Source organism: Biomphalaria glabrata, chromosome 12 (genome assembly GCF_947242115.1).
Source record: "Biomphalaria glabrata chromosome 12, xgBioGlab47.1, whole genome shotgun sequence".
NCBI lineage: Eukaryota > Metazoa > Mollusca > Gastropoda > Planorbidae > Biomphalaria > Biomphalaria glabrata.
The window spans coordinates 25,275,262-25,296,097 of NC_074722.1; the positions used below are offsets into that span (position 1 = coordinate 25,275,262).

At 35.9% G+C, this 20,836-nt stretch overlaps 1 protein-coding gene across 5 annotated transcripts in view; it reads left to right on the top strand.

The window, feature by feature from the left end:
- LOC106071841 (sarcoplasmic/endoplasmic reticulum calcium ATPase 1-like) overlaps window positions 1-20,836 on the top strand; it is a 52,810-nt gene that overhangs the window by 21,134 nt on the left and 10,840 nt on the right. For 4 of the 5 annotated variants that reach the window (XM_056005856.1, XM_056005857.1, XM_056005855.1 and 1 more), the window contains exons 8-24: window positions 5,418-5,506; window positions 8,434-8,517; window positions 8,658-8,751; window positions 9,086-9,216; window positions 9,335-9,423; window positions 9,566-9,668; window positions 10,304-10,561; window positions 11,009-11,126; window positions 11,403-11,503; window positions 11,907-12,029; window positions 12,566-12,778; window positions 13,128-13,221; window positions 13,905-14,031; window positions 14,880-15,082; window positions 15,595-15,680; window positions 16,217-16,350; window positions 20,346-20,463. In XM_056005856.1, the coding sequence (XP_055861831.1) occupies window positions 5,418-5,506; window positions 8,434-8,517; window positions 8,658-8,751; window positions 9,086-9,216; window positions 9,335-9,423; window positions 9,566-9,668; window positions 10,304-10,561; window positions 11,009-11,126; window positions 11,403-11,503; window positions 11,907-12,029; window positions 12,566-12,778; window positions 13,128-13,221; window positions 13,905-14,031; window positions 14,880-15,082; window positions 15,595-15,680; window positions 16,217-16,350; window positions 20,346-20,463 (2,165 nt within the window). Of the gene's footprint in view, window positions 1-5,417; window positions 5,507-8,433; window positions 8,518-8,657; window positions 8,752-9,085; window positions 9,217-9,334; window positions 9,424-9,565; window positions 9,669-10,303; window positions 10,562-11,008; window positions 11,127-11,402; window positions 11,504-11,906; window positions 12,030-12,565; window positions 12,779-13,127; window positions 13,222-13,904; window positions 14,032-14,879; window positions 15,083-15,594; window positions 15,681-16,216; window positions 16,351-16,951; window positions 17,086-20,345; window positions 20,464-20,836 lie in introns of all 5 variants that reach the window. The other variant, XM_056005853.1, reaches the window with a different exon arrangement.

Sequence of the window (20,836 nt, forward strand, 5' to 3'; positions counted from 1 at the left end):
ACAAATAGTCAGTGGTGTAGCTATGGTGGGGGGGGGGGGAGGGGGACAATTTGAAAATCCCCCAGGCCCCTACTTGAGGGGCCCACAATTGGGTGTTTTTTTACATTAAAAATTAATATTATGCAAAATGCAGGGATCCCCAAAGAGATCAAGCCCCCCAGGCCTCCAAAGATGGAAAATTCCTAGTTACGTCCCTGTAAGAAATAGGATGCTCCTTTTAGTTTGAAGTAATTGATTCTTTGAATTCTATCACAAATGTAATGTGTAAACACCTCAGTTTTGTCAAGTGTTTGATTTGCTAAGTTTGGATGTCCAGAAAAAAAACCTAACCCAACTATATATATATGATACTCTATATGTTTTTTAAAGTCATTTTTAAACAATAAATTAGATTACTAAAAGGTGTTTTGCTAATGCTACAGTTGATGAACAGATTTACTAAAATATTTACCCTGCCAAATGAACTAAAAAAATAACACACACACATACACACAAAAATACAGCGTTAGAAAGACCTACATAGCCCTACATAGCTGCCTCATTAAAACTCTTCTCCAGGTCTGACATAATAGTCCATTATACAATAGGAGGTGACATTCACCAATGGATTCTTCTATTTGTAGATTGAAGATTTAAACAAAAAAACGGACGGGGATGGGTGGGTGGAGGCTAAAAATATCAACAATTACAATCAGGTGCTATTAGACCAGGAAATCTTTAGTAGGACACGTTGTCAATAGGGATCAGGTTTTTTTTGTTTTTCTACCAAATTTAGTGAGGGGTTTGTTTTTGTTGTCACTTTTTATTAACTTGACCATCAAAACCCCCTCCCCCCTCCCCCGGCTCCTGTGTTTGTTTCCCATTGGATCCCCTATTTTTGTTTGGAGTGGTGGTAGCCTCTTCAGAGAGAGGTTGAATGAGGTTAAATTTAATGAAGATTGTCCCATGTGAACCCTTGCAAGGACATACATCTCGGTTATCGAGAAAAGAACTTTCACACGTGTGTTTTTCTCCACGTGTGTATGTGTTTTTTTTTTTGATATTTTAGGAATTTTTTTTTTACCTTTTGTTGTTTACCTTTATCCGCATACGTTTTCGATAAGGCAGGAGGCTGGTGTAATGCTGTTCAGATTTGTGTGATGTCATTGGCCCACGCTTCTACCGCATGTTCCTCAAGGGTCAGGATTCTGTCCTGATGGCTCATTCTTACCTTTATTTTCTTATCGCTTTCCATTTGGCTTCTTTCTCCCCTTCTGGTCTGGAAATGGCATAGGTTAGAGCTCCACTGGAGCCTCGGTTGCGGTAGGGGCCCTGTGGTTGTGGCACCTGTACTTTTTCTTTCTACAAGCCCATACCTCCCTTGACACCCTACTCAGTTTTTAAGCTCACTCTTATCCGAATGATTTGACTTTGGAAAAAAAAAAAAAAGAAAGAACAGGTGTCTTTTTCAAGGAGAATGACGTCAGTGATCTAAGACCAAAGCGCATGCTAAATTTTAAAGTGTGTTCGTAAGCATATCTTAGCTGCACTAAAGCACGTGCTGCTTTTGGTGTGTTTGGACTGGAAGAACACTTCCCATCTTGACATTGATATATGAAATTAGGGCATTAGCTATTGTGCCATCAAAATATGTGGCTACTATCGGTTGTATACTTTAACTATTTGAGACTGAAAGATTGTGCCTTTAGATTGCCTGGACTGGAATAACACTTTTTGTCTTGACACATGGCTCTAATGTGATACACAAGTTCGGTGCAATATTGTGTTATTTTCATAAATCTTCTAAGTGCAGCGCCCCCACACTCTTATCTTATAAATTACAGGCGTTATTTCAAAAGAGAATATAATTACGTGCTATGCATTTTATGTTTCAATCTAGTCATGCATGATAATCAGTGACTTGGCTGATTCAGGCAACCCATACCATTCCCTTATGGCACTAGGCAAGAAGGCAGACACAAACACATTTTCGCACTTACAGTTGTACCTGTGATGATCCATTAACCTCCCCCCCTCCCTGTCTGCAATGTTTGCCATTAAAGCATTATAAACATCTTTGGTTTCACCATTATTCGGTTGAGTTTGTTGATATGTCTGTACTTGAGATGATCCTAAAGAAGTGCAGTGACATAGCTGACGTGAGCGCTGAAATGTTGAGAGTTTTAGAGCTAGAGCTAAGTTAGCCAATTCTTGAGTTGACAGGAGATCTCGGGGCGTAGGTACAACTTGTGTTTTTATTCATTGATTTTGTTCTGCTAAGGTAACTCAGGTTCCAGCGTATTTTAGACTATATTGAGTGACAAATAATTGACCTGCTGATTCACTTCCGATGTTTGGTCAGTGTTTAATGAATCTTTGATGAGATTTTTCATTATAAAAGTAATTTCTGCCTTATATCCTAAAATCCGGCAACCTTAAAACTTAGTAAACGCTCCGTCGTCCACCTTGATCTCTTTTCTTTGCTCAAGTTGTAACTGGTTTACTGGCTGCCAATACATGCAACTAAACATCTGTGTCCTTTTGTTTCTCCCAGTCCACTTGCTGCCAGTGTTTGTCAGGCCAGAAGTTTTCTTTAGAGTTCTACAATATGTTTTAACTTCATTAAAAACTCAAGGACCAATGAGTATGTTGTACCTACTCAGTGCATAATGAAGTGGTAGTTTGTTGATTACTTTAAGATCACCCAAGATTAATAATTAGCCCTTTTTTTTTAATATGTACTGGGTTTGTGTGGGATTGTGTGGGAATGTGTGATTCGGCAGGTGATAGGTAGTTCAAAACTATTGAAAACTTTTTTTGGTCTGGAAATGCACTTTCCTCTTGTGTAAATCAGTCCAAGCCTATTCCCTATTTTGACCTCCATCCTGCGCATGCTTGGTGAAAAGGGAAAAGGTGAAGGGGGGGGGGAGGTCACGACCAGTCCCCATAAGCTTGTTTTATCTATTAGTATGTGTCAGAATAGTGAGCATACATGAGATCGAGCGGGCTGAATCAGAAGTACATGGATGTATACACGTTATGTTATAAATAGAAGCTTCCTACATTGTGACCATGGGTCGCTATATTTGATTGCTCAAGCTTCCAAACACCAAGACTGCTTGTTCCAGGTGGGAAGTCATCCATGCTTAGTGCCCCGCCACTTTTCCTTCCCCCTTCTTAGTTGGTGGCCGTGTTGGTAGTCAGTGTGACGTGTTGGTAGTCAGTGTGACGTGTTGATAGTCATTGTGACGGGCAGACGATGACACAATCCACACTCTGGTGAAAACGCCTCAGTTCCACTTGGTTTGCCGACTTTCTTTAGTATTGTTGACCTTTGTCAAGGTTAAACTGAACACCCCCCCCTCCTTTCTGTTTTCTTTTTCTTTCCCTGTCCAGTAGAAGTTTATTATTAGCGCATAAGCTTGTACACTTGTGTGTAAGATCATTCTACGTTTAGATACGTCTCTTGGTTAGAATTCAATAAGCCCTCACACACACACACACACACACACACACACACAAGCGGCTGTCAGACATGGTTCTGATTTGTTCCTCGCGTATACCCGGAGTTGTTGTTTTTTTTTTCTCTCTCGACCATTGTAGAAAGTTTCGCACCTCCGTCTGCCAGGTAAATCTGCTATCATCACCCCATCCCGTGTGCGCATCCCGCCGAGCCAAGATCTACCCTGCATGCCATTTTTGGCATGAGGCGTTCTACTGAGCCCTCCTTCCCCTTTATTTTTGTATTCTTTCTAGCCGTTCTGCCAGTAGACCTAGACTAGTAGTGTTAGTGATCCTGTTGGTCTCCACCTAGCCAGTGTCTCTCTCTTGTCCCTTGTCCACCTTACAAATGGAGAAAGTTGTAAATGATTTTTTTGAACTCGCTTACACAATGACACATACACACCCCAGGTATCTGCTCTCTGATGCATGCTTACCTAATGCGCACACACACTCAGGCACTCATGTAGACATACTACATAGGCTTCTGACACAGTCTACATGGCTACACTATTGTTTGATTGTGAAAGAGAGAATGTGTAGAGGTCTGCTCAGTGAAGATGTGGGCCTTGTGTGTGAGGGGAATCTAAAACAAAAACGATTTATTCATAGGCTTAAACAGAGAAAAAAAAGGGGGGGGGGAAGAAGCACCAAGTTCCTCCCTTCATCTATCAAGAGTTAGGATCTAAGTTTGTATCCTATTGCCCACTCTAGTCCATCAGTTGTATGCTAGCAAAGTCAACCATGGAAGAAGACGAATCTTTATTGCATTAGTTTGACTTCAAGTTTGTATTTCCTGCCATTTAGAATGTCATGAATGGCTGAGTGAATAACTCAACTGAAAGTGCAGTAATAATATTTGTTTGTGGTTGTTTTATTTGACCAAATCTGTTTGATCATCTCCCTTACTTTCTGGGACGATATCTCTCTCCATGTGAGAATCACTAAGTGCTGGATGTAGCCAGAGAGATCAACACTGAGGGCTAGGACAGTGAGACAGTCCCAACTGTTTACACTCACACCCTCAGATAGTGGGAGCTTGTCTAGCCCTGTTGTCATTTAGTCTATTGATTGATACAACAGGGTGTGGTCCTTTTCAGGTAGTCATTTAGAAACTGGCTTTGTGGGTTTGTACAATTGTTTTCTATAGTGTATCATCATAAACAACAGTCTGTGCATGGAGACATTACATTCATAGAAATAAACATCTGATCAAATGAAGCTTCTATTCCCATTCCCCTGTGTTTTCTTGATATGTATCCTTTAGACTAGGGCTCTTTGAGGAGAAGCATATTGTTAACAAAATGTTAGTGAATGTTAATGGCTTCAGATGCTGCACTCTGATTCAACATAGATTGCATTAGGCAACAAATTTAAACTAAAATACTTACAATCATTAAAATGCAATATCCCATTCTTTAGGAAACTATAACAATCTAGAATTTAAATGGTAATGACTTATAAATAAATAATGACAGTTTCTGTCTATTTTATGATGGTTGAGCAACATAAAAGGAAGATAATATCACAGAATTACCAAAACTAGTTCAAGAGATACCTTCAGATTTTCTCTGACTTGTTTTGTATGGCTATTTTTTCTCTCTCTAAATAGTGCTTTTTAAAAGTTTCTCCTAGTATTAAACAGACTTTGTACTGTATCTCTGCAACCACTGTCACTGTTTTTTTTTTTTGGGACATAATTATTCACAATATAACTGTACTATATAGAGAGAGTTATAATTGTAAAATATTATATAATCCTAATGATAGTATTAACATGAGCACATAGATGCGTCATGCCAAGAAATGAAGTAGAATTCTCTAATGTTCATTATAAAAACATAAACCACTTTTTTCTTCCATAGTAGCCTCTTGGCATGTCCACTGGCATGATTTTGTATTTCTATATAACCCATGGCTACTTTTGTTTTTCCTAGGCAAGATTCGCAACGAAATGATGGACACAGAAACAGAAAAGACTCCCCTCCAGCAAAAACTTGATGAATTTAGCAACCAGCTCTCCAAGGTAACTAGGAACTTGTGCCAATTAGCTACAGATCTTTCACAGGATCATTTGCACTTAGAATACACTCATTTGACACTAGGAAGTGTTCAACACAGATCTATGTCAGCATTAAAGCTTGATTTGACAAAACTAAACAAAATGTACATTTAACCCTTCAAGTGCTCAGCTATTTTATAGAGAGTGCATTGAAAAGTGGGATTAAAATTCTTGTGTTTACAAACATTGGATACCCACTTGCTTATTTTTCTTTTAGTAGCTAAACTATGCATAGTAGCCTATTGAACCTATACATTTTTGAAAAGCTAATTGAATAAGGAATTTAATTAAGTCCAGACAATTAACATATATTTATAAAAAAATAAAAAATTATTTTTAAAAATAATACAAACCATTTTTTAAAAAAGCACAATAAAAATTTAATCCGTGAGAATCACAACTAATAAAACTTGAAAAAAACCACCACATTTAGAAAATTTTAAGAAAAATATATATACACACATATATACAAGAGTTGTAAAAGTAGAAAGAATGATTATTCACAACTGTCTGTGATATTTAGCAAAACACTCAGGACACAGTCCAACTTTGCATCTTGTGCACTCCCACCCAGTTCTGACACGAGTTGGATGACCAGCAACACACTGTCGTTTTTTCCCCACTGGCAGTTTGCTCAGATCATGTCCATCAAGTGGATGACCTGCTACAGTCTGGGTTAGTGGTGTTGGACCCATTCTTGCAGCCTCCATCTCTGTTCTAGTGCATTTTCTACGTATCACTTTTTGGGGTACAAAGTTTGATGTCATGCTCTCTAGTGCAGACACGATGAAATTGTACCTTGAGAGCTTTGGTCTGTCTGATGTGTTGCTATGGTATATTATATAGCTATTTAGAATAGCTCTTCCAAATAGGGAAAAAAAAACTTTATTTGTCCATTTCAAGCCTCGGCGCTCAGCCATATACATGTAAAGTTTTTCGTCGCCCAAGTCAACACCACCCATGGCCTGGTTATAGGCATGAATCACAGCAGGTCTTGTTACAGGTTGTTTCCTGCTGTTTACTGTATCAATGAGACCAGCTTTACTAGCAGTAGACAGCAAGATTGGCTTTCTGCTATTATCCTGGTAAGCCAAGCAAAGCAGATTACCTTTTCTGGCTGCGATGAGCTCCTTGTTTTTCAATTTTGTTTTGACGCAAACATCTGGTAGCCCTTTTCTGTTAGATCTAACAGTTCCTGTAGCTGTAGTGTTTTCAGTGAAAAGTTCTTCCAATAATTCAATGGAGGTAAAAAAATTGTCTATCCCCAAATGGTGTCCTCTGTTTAACAGACCGGCTGCAGTCATAAGCCTAATAATAAGCTCATGTGTATATGACCTGCCATTGCCGATTCTTCTTCCTTGACTGCCCTCATATATTTCAAACTGGCAAAGATAGCCATTAGCACTGTCTGACAAACACCACATCTTAATGCCGAATCTGGCATTCCTCTTGTTAGGCATAAACTGGCGGATATGAGGGGTTTTTCCTTTGAACCCAATCATACTTTCATCAATGCTGACATTTTGAGTGGGGTGGTAAAAGTATTTGAATTTAGCATTGAAATGCTTTATAAGTTCTTGGACCTTGAAAAGCTTGAAACCAATATCATTTCTATCTGGTAACAGCGTGTTGTCAGCGAAGTGAAGAAATTTTAGAATAATCTGATAGCGATCTCGGTTCATGTGAACAGGGAACCAAGGTGTTTCTTGGCTCAGATTGCAGGAGTCCCAATATGCGTTGTAGTTGGGCTTTTTATTTAATCCCATGTTCATTGTCACACCTAAAAATGCCCTAAACTCTTCATTTGAGATAGGTGTCCACTTGTGGACACGAGATCTTGGCGTGGTTTCCAGGTTTTCGTGGTTATCTTCGATGAACTGCCTGGCGTATTTATTGGTTTCGTTGACAACCAAATTGACAATGTCATCTGTCAAAAAAAGGTTGACATAGTCCACAGGCTTTGCATCTGGAGCTGGTGCATGTTTTGGGCCTGGGTGGGCTGTAAATAAAACTGGCCTGGGACCACAATCATGATCATCAACAGGTCTCCATTCTTCAGCAGAGGGTGTAAAAGATTCTGCCTCATCTGATTCTGAAAATAAAGAAAAAAATTATCATAAGATATAGATCTAGACTAATTATACTGAAATTATTATATTACAGATTGACTTAGGACCTAGATTGTCCTAGATAGATCTATTAGATTATTAGATCTAATATTAGTAATATCATATTTTAAATTAAAGCTTACTAATTTTCAAATATTGATCTAATCTAATAATGTAAACAAACAATTTGAGGTGCCACGACCTTTTTAGTTACTTTTGGTCACCCCAAATTAAAATAATCTATGGATAAAAACATTTGTTTAAAAAAAAAAAAGATCGATACACGTGAAGGATATTGAATCATATTGCCTATATTTAGACCTAGACCTAATTAACCGTATAATTTGTACTTACCAGATAAATCTGCATCTAAATCAGAATCCATAAATTCCTCATCAGTTAGGTTGTCTTTATTCAGATTTGGAAAATCAACTTCACTGTCACTACTCATTTTTGATTGATTAAAAACGTATAGAAAGAAATTAACTTGGCGTCCTTTGCAAATTCAAAGTCGGAAGTGAAGGAAGTAAACGGATATGTACGGTTTTGCAACTAATTACCGAGAAAATACGAAAGAAACGACCGTATATAAACGAAGCCACGATCGTGGCCCTACGCCTTATAATTTCTGTTTACATCAAGCCACGATCGTGGCCCCACGCATTTTGAGGGTTAAACAAAGTTCTCAAAGTTAGGTTGCAGTATTTTGTGTGCATCATGTTCCACTTCTTAATGACAAAAAAAATGGACACTGTTTATTGACCTCTTGTTTTGTTGTTCCAGGTCATCACTATTATTTGCGTGGCTGTCTGGGCAATCAACATTGGTCACTTCAATGACCCAGCTCATGGTGGATCATGGCTCAAAGTAAGTCCTATGTTGTCCATTGTCATCTTGTTGTGGTAAAGAATGTTGTCTTTATTTAATAATTAGATCCATATTATTTTAAAGACAAAGACATTTACAAACTTCTATTAGATGTTACTGACACTGTCTGTTCACTGCAGGGTGCTATCTACTATTTCAAAATTGCTGTGGCTCTGGCTGTGGCTGCTATCCCTGAAGGTCTACCAGCTGTCATCACAACTTGTCTGGCTTTAGGTAGGAGACATGATTCACAGTAAACAGGAATGTTCCTTTTCTAGTTTTTTTAACAGATGTTTCTTATAATTCACTTGGTTCTTGGATAGCTGCAGTAGATAATGGATGGTCATTTTTTGAAGAAATGTTTATTCATAATACAATCTTGCTGGTGTTTTTGCAACCTACATGTTCACTTTGAAATCCAGACTTTCAATCCTGGTTAAACATAAAGATTTTAGCAACTTAGAGTTAGATCAAGCTCTGTATGAATGGAATTAGACAAATCAGTCATATTGTACTAGGTTTGTCAGTATTGACAACTGAGTTTTCAATGTCTTTATACCTACAACAGGTACCCGCAGGATGGCCAAGAAGAATGCCATTGTCAGATCCCTTCCTTCAGTAGAGACCCTTGGCTGCACCTCTGTTATCTGCTCAGATAAGACTGGAACCTTGACCACAAACCAGATGTCTGTCTGCAAGGTATTTTGTTTGATCATTAAGTCAAAGAAATGGTAACATCAAAGTGAACAGTCAAGAAAGTATAACAGTGGAATTATTTTAAAATTTGACATTAGTGGTATCATATTTTGTTTTCCAGATGTTCATCTTCAGTCAGGTAGAGGCCAATACCATTAAGACCCAACAGTTTGATATAACTGGATCTACCTATGCCCCAGAAGGAGAACTGTAAGTACTTGAAATGACTGCACCAGTTTGCAATTGTTGCTACAATTCATTGCTATCAAAGTCATTATTTGTTAGTAACATACCTGCCACAGTCATTTTGAATGCTGACCAGAATGGTTTATCTTGTTTCTTCTTTGATTAGCTTGTTAAACAACAAACCAGTCAAATCCAGTGAATACCCCGGCCTTGAAGAGATGGTCACCATTTGCAGCATGTGCAATGACTCCACTGTTGACTACAATGATGTAAGCATACATGCACATTTAGCATTTAACTTCATTCTACATTCATTTGCTATAAAGCTTTGGAAAAAATCTATATTTGGTTCACTTAATTGCTGTGTATGTTTAATTACTCTCTAACCAAATATCTCCTACCACAGTCATTTAGTTGGGATACTAGCAACAGTTTTTTAAACTTTCCTATACGAGCTCTGCTCTCATCATGTGTGTTAAGAAAGAAAGCATGGTGACTTTAAAACTGGTTGTGTATTATTGCATTTTCATCATTTTTTTAAAAAATAATTTTTAAACAAACAGGCCCAGAACCACAATGTAGAGGCCCCCACATGGGAAATGGGAGTTTTTTTTTTTTTTTTTAGAGATTTAAAAATTTTTTTAATATATATAGTATTAAAAGTATATATTTTTAACTAGACATATCATTGTATTTTTTAAAGTTGTTTGTTTATTAGTATTAGATCTTAAATTTAATCCTAATGCCTCAGCCAAACACACATTCTTCAAAAAGTACTGATTTAAACCTTATTTTATATAATAAAATCATTCTCACTTAAGTATACACTTTAAGAAGGACTGCTATATTGTTGCACCTTTACATTAAAGGAAAAAGTTAGATTTTTTTTTACTTTTTTTTTTAGACTAAAGACACTTATGAGAAAGTTGGTGAAGCCACAGAAACTGCTTTGTCTGTCTTGGTTGAGAAACTCAACTTTTACAACACAGACAAGGCTGGCCTGACCAAGCGTGAGATCGGCACAGTGTGCAACCGTGTCATTCAAGATATGTGGAAGAAAGAGTTCACACTGGAATTCTCTCGTGACAGAAAGTCCATGTCTGTGTACTGTGTACCAAACAAGCCCACTAGAACTCCAGGAGGCGCTCGTATGTTTGCTAAGGTCAGCAGTTTGAATCAAAATAATAATTTTTTTTCTAATATTCCTAGCTTTAGGGTGGTTTTCCACTGCTGACATTTTTACAACTCAAGGCCATTTAAGATATTATTTAATTAGGGAAGCTGCTAATTTAATTATTATTAAAATTAGCCAATTGAGAAACTTTAGTGAAAACTATTTTTAAATAGAATATGCTTGGGAACTTGTTTGTAGTTTAACAACAAGATTTGGCAATGAAATACTTGTATGGCCTTACTAGATTTTTCATGATATTTTGATAATTCTTGCCCCTGCAACTTTTCATAAAGAACATTTGATCATTTAACTGAAAAAAAATAGTTCTTCTATACAGATACTCACTAAAGTAATGAAAGGGGACTTAATAGGAATATGAAGATTATACCATGTATGTTTCTCTTAATATATAATGCTAGACTATTTATGAATCAGGGAGCACCAGAAGGCCTGCTTGACCGCTGTACCCACGTCAGAGTTGGTCAAAACAAAGTCCCCATGTCTCCAGCAATCAAAAATGAAATCATGAAACTGACCAAGCTCTATGGAACAGGTAAATAGTTGTTTTCTCTATCTTGTTCAACTACACATGGTAAGATTGCTATCAACTCTGTACCTAAACAACTATTCAACTAATAAATAAGCTGACCATGTTCAAGTAACATTTGGATTTTACATAACAGACCGTAGAGCATATGCTGTTGTATTTTTCTGCATTTGGTTTAAATGAAGTAACGGTCACTGGAATCACGCATAGCAATCATTAGGTCATACTTTATTTATGTAAATCACCGCTGGCCCTATAAATGAAAATTGTGTGTTTGTGTAGGTCGTGACACACTCAGATGTTTGGCTCTTGCCACTATTGACAACCCACCACGTAGAGAAGATATGGACCTTGAAGATGCTCGCAAATTTATCCAGTATGAGGTAAGCATGCTGTTTAGTCTCTGTTTTTAATTAAATTTTTTTTATTGACAATAAATTCTCACTATGTTTTTTACTGAACATGAAACAATTTATTTTAAATAATTCTGCACATTTTTTTTATTAAATATATTTTTTATTGAATGTTTGTGAGGCAAAGCGGTTGGCCTTAAAATGTCAAAGTTCAGGGTCTTGTTTGTTATATTTTGATTTTTCAATGATATTTCATATAGTCTATGTATCTTTTAACAGTTTTAATCTGGGTTGTAACAGGGTTTTTTCTTTTACCCTGTGCTTCACTAGCCTCACATTACTTTTCAAATGAAGTTTGTCTTTATTTTGTATGAGCAATGACTAACAGCAGTTCTAAGTTAGTTGATAAAACGATATCTTTGGCTAATTGCAGACAAACATGACATTCGTTGGTGTTGTTGGTATGCTGGATCCACCCCGTGAGGAAGTAAAGCATTCAATCAAAGCTTGTCGTGATGCTGGCATCAGAGTTATTGTCATCACTGGTGACAACAAGGTCAGTAGTTTCCTACACAGACAAGCTGACCTATTTCCAATTATGTTCTTTGCTTAAGAATTGCTTGTATATTATGATGGAAGTTTGAGCATTTATCTAGATTAAGGGAATGTGTCCTTGGCTCAGAGAGAGATTTTAAGTTATCTTTAATTAATATTGGAGTAATCATTAACTGAACTTCTGTGTTACCCGTGCTTGTAATCGTGCTAGTATTTGTAATCGGGTTTGCACTATTGTAGTATGTGAATCGTGACCAGTCTGTACTGTGTTATTGTGTGTGTCAGTCGTGTTTTATTGAAATAAAGCCTTGTTTCTAAGGTTATGAGTTGATTCAGTATATTACAAATATCTACATACATGCTTTCACTCCATCTACTTTTTTATTCTAGCTACAACTAGTCAACTCATGTTTCAGACATTGACATCTCATTAGAATTGTTTGCAAAAGAAAATAACAAGTGTTATAATTTTGTTTTGGACATGTAATAAATAACAAAAAAAAAATAAATGACATATTCTATTCTCTCCTTTTATAGGCCACTGCTGAAGCCATCTGCCGCAGAATTGGCGTCTTTGGTGAGAATGAATCCACTGAGGGCATGTCCTTCACTGGTCGTGAGTTTGATGATTTGAGTGTTGAGGATCAGAGAGCTGCAGTTATGCGTGCTCGTCTGTTTGCCCGAGTAGAGCCAGCACACAAGAGTAAGATTGTAGAGTTCCTCCAGGCTGAGGGTGAAATCTCTGCTATGGTAACTATTTAGTTCATGTCTTAATCTTTCTTCACTAAAATAATCATTCTTTTCCTTTTACATTTGTATGTTAGTTACTTTTATTTTTAAAAAGCTATTAGACTTGCAAATGTTATGTAAATTAAATAATCTATAGATCAATTTTTCAAAAGACAAATGATCAAATATCATCAGCCATATAAACAGACTAATTAATAATTTAAGAAAATCAATTGAATAATGAGAAAATAAGTTTTGGACTTAAGGAAAGTGCTGGAATAGATTTGTCCATCTAATAGTGTTTTAATATTACTATTTCCATCATTAATGTTTGTATGTCCTCATCTTATCTGACCTTCTTTTCCTCTAGACTGGTGACGGTGTCAATGACGCTCCAGCTCTGAAGAAAGCTGAAATTGGTATTGCTATGGGCTCTGGTACAGCTGTTGCCAAGAGTGCTGCTGATATCCTTTTATACATGTTTCAAGTTTATTTTACCTTGTAAATGTGAAAATGTTTTGTAGATATTGTGAAGTGGTTTCATGAAGAAAGATTTACATTTTATATCAAATAGAACTTGATCAGTCATTGAATAGACTTAAACATATTGTTGACATTATAAAGTGCACCATATATTACTTAGATGAAATGGGTACATGTTTTATATCAAGAACAATATATTCATTGTTAATTAGTGAACAGAATGGACAGTTAATAAGCAGTTTTTAAACTGATAGAAAGGAAAAAAGATGGCTGAAATTATATATTTTCACTATATCAAAAAAAACAAAAACATCCTATATTCTTGGAAACACTTGTTTTAGTCTTCCTAGTTTATTAACTACAATTTGCTCAGACAGAACAGTCGCTTTATCAACCCTGTTTTGCGTTGTTATGAACACTCTCTATATTATCTATATACATTATTAATTAGCATTCATTCGAACTACTATTGACTGTCTCAATGTAAATTTAACTTAAATGTAAGGACAGCAAAAAAAGAAAAAAACGTCAGAAGAGTTTCAAAATTGTTTCTCTAGTTAGGATTTTTAAAATTAAGTTTATTATACACGCTGTAAATAAGTTGAACATAAACTTGAATGGGTCAATGTGGCTGTGTAGCTATGACTACTTGACTCCATAGTACAGATGGTGTTGGCTGATGATAACTTTGCAACTATTGTGTCTGCTGTAGAGGAAGGCCGTGCTATCTACAACAACATGAAACAGTTCATTAGATATTTAATATCCTCCAACATTGGTGAAGTGGTCTGGTAAGTCTTGGGGTTTTATAGTGTAATTAAATTAAGTAATGGCTTCTTTTAATTATAATAAAAAATTTTGAAGTATTCTTATAAAGGCAAACTTAAAATAAGATAATGGGCAATAGCTTGGAATTTGGTATGCTCTACAATTTATATTAGCCAGGACAGGTTTATATCATATGAATCTATTGTTAGTTAGACTAATTAGACTAAATATCAGAGAGAGTGAGTAAATACTTTGATCTCTGTGCTTTGATTTAGTGAGGCCAGTGACTTGAAGATCCTAATGTATTTCTGATGGGTGAGAGTCTAACCATCTTTGATTGTTTTACATTTTTATGATACTTTCTGACTGCTTGCTCTTCTGGCATTTTGACACACCTAATTTCTTGTTTTGAAAGCGGTGGCATTTTACATCCGAAGAGGTGATGCAACTTCTTGTGTGACTAAAGATGCCAATCCTTGATACACAGCTGTGGTCACAGGTTGGGCATCTGTAATCACCAGGCGCTGTTGCACTTTCACCCTAAATTATGCTGATGTGCCAAAAAATCAAACTCATAACTCACTTTCACCCTTCTTTCTACTACTGTAGTGTTGGCATCTGCAATCTGAGACCCTTCCTTTATGCTCGCTCTCCATGTGGATCTATCCAGGTCTTCAACTGCTTTTTTGTTTTTCTGAATCACAAGTTGACTTCCTTGACTATTATGCTACTTTTATATTAGTTCCTGTAAGTTTAATAACAATCTAAAATCGTTAAAAAAAATCATGGTGCATTGATATTATTTGAGTTGGTACTCAATTCACATTTTAATTTTCATGGTTGCAATGATGAAATAAATTATACTCCACAGTATTTTCTTAACTGCTGCTTTGGGTATTCCTGAGGCTCTCATCCCTGTGCAACTTCTGTGGGTCAACCTTGTCACTGATGGTATGCCAGCTACAGCCTTGGGTTTCAACCCCCCTGACTTGGACATCATGAAGAAGCCACCCCGTAACCCCAAAGAAGGCCTTATCACTGGATGGTTGTTTTTCAGATACATGGCCATTGGCAGTAAGTGCATAAACCCTTTCAACTTTAATTTAAATGAGATTCAAATGTTTGAAAAGCAAGCAGTTTCACTTTGGATTATTATAATTTATAGCTCTAGTTTTAGTAGTGAAAGATACAACTTAATAGAGATGTCAAAGCTCTCAGTATTTAGGTAGTGGGGCTTGAATGGTATGCAATTGATAATAAAGATTCTAGTGTTACTTATAAAAAAAAATGAGCATTCATATTATGTATGTTTCTAAGATGTATGTATTGATTCAAAGAATTGGAATGTAAAACACATTTATGTAAGTGTTAATTATCTTCAGTATACAAACAGATATAAACACTTACCAAAAAAACGTATCCCTAATTGTTTTAATTGAAAACAGCAACAGTTTCACATCACTGCTTAGACATTGTGGCTTGAATCTTACCATTTTCCATATTATGGTTTAATGTCAATTTTTCTTTTTCTCTCATCTTTCCTATGATTGAATGTCTATCTCTCTCCATTTCTCTCTCTCTTCTAGTTTATGTAGGTGCTGCTACAGTGGGTGCTGCTGCCTGGTGGTTTATGCTCTATGATAAAGGCCCAAAACTCAACTACTACCAGCTGGTAAAATAACACATTTTTTGTTTCCTCATTATTTCTATTTAATTTTATGTTATAACAAATGAATTATGGGACGAGGTGGCTGAGGGGTTAAGCGCTTGGCTTACAAACTTCGGGTCCACCCAACCCTATTGGGTACCTGACTTAAGTTGGAGAAAGTAAAAGTGGTTGGTGGTTGTGCTGGCCACATGACACCCTGCTTGTTAACTGTTGGCCAAAGAAACAGATGATCTTAACATCATCTGCCCAGATTGCAAGGTCTGTAAGGGGAACTTTGAACTATAATTACTATTATACAATATACCAGCAAATGATCATATATAGTCACTGTTATATCCTGACAATTGTTTATTAATATGAGATTTTTAAAATTTTTTTTGTTTGCATTTTTTCAGATCATTTTTTTGTTTTTCTTTGTGGAAAACAAGAATGTTGCTATTAGACATTTATAACTGTTTGACCATTTCTTGATAATATTACTGGCTATATGTGATCACTATATTTTAAAACTAACATGGCCAGACATTGATTGTCCTCAGACCCATCATATGCAGTGTCCTGCTGAGCCTAGGATGTTCAAGGGAGTTGACTGTGCTATTTTTCAGGCTCCAGAGCCTATGACAATGGCTTTGTCTGTTTTAGTAACCATTGAGATGCTCAATGCCTTGAACAGGTAACCCCCCGACCCCCTCCCACAGACACTCAATTCTTTTTATATTTATACACCTTCCAGCAATGGTATCCCTCCCTCCCCCCCCCCCTTTTTTTTTTTGGGCAATTGCATATTCTGATTGGTTGTTTCTTTATTATTTGGACAGTTTCAATTGGGTGCTATTTGTTTGCAACAGTTGAATTATTTTTTCTGAAATGGGTTTTCAGTGGTTCTATTATAACCTTTAAAAGTTTGTTTTCTATTGTTCTGGTTCATTTTATTTGGTGACTTTGTCTGGTCTTTTTTTTCTGTGTTTGGTGTTAGCTGATATCTTCATTGTTTTGTTAGCAGCACTAATCAACAATTCTACACGTCACAGTTGAAGTCAGGAACTTTTCCTTTTTAAGTTTTCAAAACTTTTGTCTCTGAACTATCTTTTAATTGTTAATCAAGAGTTCGTACAAAATCTTCTATTTTTTCACCACGGACAAATCTGCTGTGTCAACAAAGAAGCTCATTTTTCCTTGAGATCCAGCATCCTTGCTTGGAACTTGTCAGGGCTTTACATAGTGTATGTTTGATTATGATTAAACTCAAGCTGTGCATACCTCTTAATTAACAGACTCACCAGGCGCAGTGCTTGGCCCAGGACGAGATGTTTGCCGGGATCGACTGCGATGTCTTTAGCCACCCCAAACCCATGACCATGGCCTTGTCTGTGCTGGTCCTCATCGAGATGCTCAATGCTCTCAACAGGTGAGGGGGGATGTGTTCACTTGTGTAGTAAAGCAGCAGCAGTTGACCATCAGCGCCAACTGTTTCCAATATAATAGACTTCTGCCTGAATCTTCAGCTCAATACATTTTGGCCCTAAAATGAAAATCAATATATATGCTAAAGATTTTTTTTGTTTAGTCAGAAGTAGTCACTAATATTATTTCCCTTTACTGGACCATTAATACCATGAAGTATTGCAGCTATTGATTCTGGCAGAAGATAAATGGGGGAAATTGTATGATGAATCATTTCATAAATTGTGGACTTCATTTTCCTTTCTTTTTAAAACCGTATAGAAGCCCTTACCCAATTTTCATCTATAATTACATCTTTCCTTTTTAGCTAGCTACTAGTTGTACCAAATAATGTAGTAAAGAAAAAAAAATAGTAACTATTATGCAACTACTTTGGATTAATGCTTAAATTATTGTATATTACTAACCAAAGTATAATATAATAATTTGGCTAGGTTTTTAATCGATCTAATTAACATATTACAAGATCCACCCAAAACGATCCACAATTTCATTGATTCAGATTACTAAAAAAAAAAACCTCTAAAAAAATGTCAGTAGTAGAAACAACTATTGATAACAAATTTTTAGAGGTTTTTGCTATGCCAGCAGGAAGCCTGTACACACAAACTTTGTACTTGTGACATTGAGATCTAAATGTCAAATGACATTCTCTCTTCCTAATCACTAAAACAACATTTTGCAGGTTCTACTTGTAAGTCCACAAGTACAAAAGGCGCAGTCATACGTCTTGACAACTGCATTTTATACTTTATTTTAAAACTTTTATTTTTCTTCTTGTCTCAACGCTTTAAAGGGAGCTGGTTGTATGTTGTTGTTTTTTTCTGTTTATTTTTTTTTTAACTGAACAAAAAAAAGTTTTAGACATAACATTGGGATTTATGTCATTTTTTTTTTTCGTTACTGTTTATTTTATGTGTGTAATACAATACTTAAGAGTCTCAAGATATTTATTCACCCCCTGTTGCGGTAGAGTAAAAATAAAAGCAGATATCTATTTAAAAGTCTTAAGCATAAAATAAGCAAAATATTTTGCTAAAAATTGAAGCTCTAGGTGTTAGGCTTTAACAAGTAGTGAATTTTGACCTGTGCTGTAGACGTGCATGGACCAAGCTGTCTTATAGAATTCTGGTTCAATGACATGACCATCCATGATGTGTGATTAACTGTACCGCACAGGGGGAGCTAAAGTTGGACGTTTCTTTTCTTGGCATTTAACAAAGAGGGTTGACTGAAGCAATTAGTGATCACAGTTCTCTAATTGTATTTTGATTTCTTTTTTATGCCTTTAGTCTCTGTCAAATAATTTATGTAAAATTAATACCCTTGTACAGAAAATGAACCACAGGTGTTAGTTCTTCAGAAAAATTTAGGAAACTCAAAAAGAGATGTTAAATTAACTCGGACTGCGGCTTCAACAAGCTTATTTGATCCACTTCTTGTATGGTCATGATTATTGATAACTTACTTCAGAATCTGGGCACATATTTTTTTTTTTTTGTTTTCTTTATTTCAAATAATGAAGAAGAGGATAAGTTAGGTGTTTTAAAGAGGAGTTAATCTTGTGTTAAACGTCCAACCAGCTCCCCCACGTGTTGAACATTAGAGAGAAATGAATATTTAGTTTGTCATGACGTGTGCTGTGCGTGTGTGTCCATTTCAGCCTTCCTGCATGGCGTGTCCTGTCCCTCAAAACATATATTGGTCACTCTCTGCTGTGTATTCAAAAATGCATTTACTAACAAGTGGCAAGCTCCTCTTTAACCTGTATTCGAATTCAACATGGCATATGTTGATATCATTACATATGTTGTATAAACAAATACCACTAATCCAACATATTTATTTCCGGAAAACTTTGACTGGCCAGCCATGAAGATTGTGTTTCCTGGAGGTTTCTGGGTAATATAAAGTTTGTAGGCAACATCTTGTCCTAAGTGGCCAGTACTTGCAAGGTAATGAAAAGGTTTTGTTCTGCCAACATGAGCTCACAGGGATTCACTTTGTCTTTGCTTGATCAGTGTGTTGTTCTTGCTACCTACTATGGTTAAAACTTCATCTTTTTTTTTTTCCTTGATATATTTCACATGAAAAAAAAAGTATTTTTGTTTTTAAACTTGTAAAGATCAGAGATTTATTAGTCCCTCCCTATTGTTTTGTTTTTGTAGTGCATCTGCATAGAACTTTTATTTTTAGTATTTTGGTTTTATTTATTTATTTTTGTTTGCTTTCTAATGAGAAAATAAAAGAAGTCTAGAAATTGATGTAGTATCTTGTGCTAATCCTGAAGGTTTAAATGCATAGTGGCATCCCTTGTTTATGTTTAAGTCATTGTCTTGCTTGTGTCATTCATTTATATCTCATAGATGTGAACGTAAACATAAATCATAGATGTGTAGTGTGTTGAACAAAATGACAACAATGGCAGCTTAAACTGTTCTATTATCAAAACAAACATTCGCTTAGCACAAGTTCCTGACTTCACTAAAATCTACTAACTAAACTGTAGAAATGTGAATATATATGCCTACACTGGAATGGCAGTCTTATTGTAGACTTAATGCTTGTTTAGAATTAGACTGAGCTTTTACCAGATAGTTGTGAGTCTCACACATAGGCTGGAGTAGATGTACCACTGAGGCTTTTTAACATCTTGACTTTTTGCTTTCTATAGCCCGAGTCATAGTTTCTAATTTTGTTTTGCTTGTACTAGTTGCATGACTGGCATAGTCATTCATGTGACCAGAACTTTGTCGTCTGTCTCTTAGGTTGAAATTTCCCTCTCCACCTTCACATTTTTACCGAGAAAATAAAACGATCAATATTGTTTTACACTTTCTTAAGATTCATTCTCCTACTAGCACTCTTAACAAGAGATGGTTTATACTCTTTTTTTTTTTTTAAAGTGTGTTATTATAGTGGTGAGCATACGTTGGGTGGTTACTCAGTATCTTTAGTTTTGTGTTTTAAGTACAAGTTTTGTCTGTAATTGTTTTAAAGTCCTATTTTTTTCTTTATTAGTTTAATTGTTTACTTGATTAATATTAGCTCTTAGGTAAACAAAAAATAATTATTTGTAAAAGATATGTTATTGCTGTGTTGGATATTTTAAACTCGATATTTTGTGGAGTTATGCTTAGAATTATAGTCTAGAACTAATTAGATTATATCTGTTGCTAATTAAATGTTGTTTATCTGCTAAAGCTTGAGTGAAAATCAATCCCTACTGTTGATGCCACCCTGGACAAACAAATGGTTGCTCGGTGCCATCTGTCTTTCCATGTGCCTGCATTTCTTCATTCTCTATGTGGATGTCATGTCTGTAAGTAACCTTTCATCTTCAATGTTTCACCAGCCCTGAAGACAAGCTTAATCATTGAATCTTGTTCGTGGACAGAAACCAAGAGCTTGTCAGGCTAGCAAGCAACACATTCTTGTAGAATTAAAACTTTGTAAAGGCTATATAACAAAAGTTAAGGATTTGTGAATACAAAAGTTAGAACACGTGAGCTGAAATGTCGTTTTACCAACTGCCACTGCAATCAGCAGTGACTTTGAGCTGAACTAGAACAGACTAATGCAACAACTACTTTTTTCTTTTCTGAAAGCCAAAAATTACATTCTTAAAATCAACTATGCAAGCAATTTTTTTCATAAAAATACACCATTTTTACAAGTATTCACTATTAAAAGTA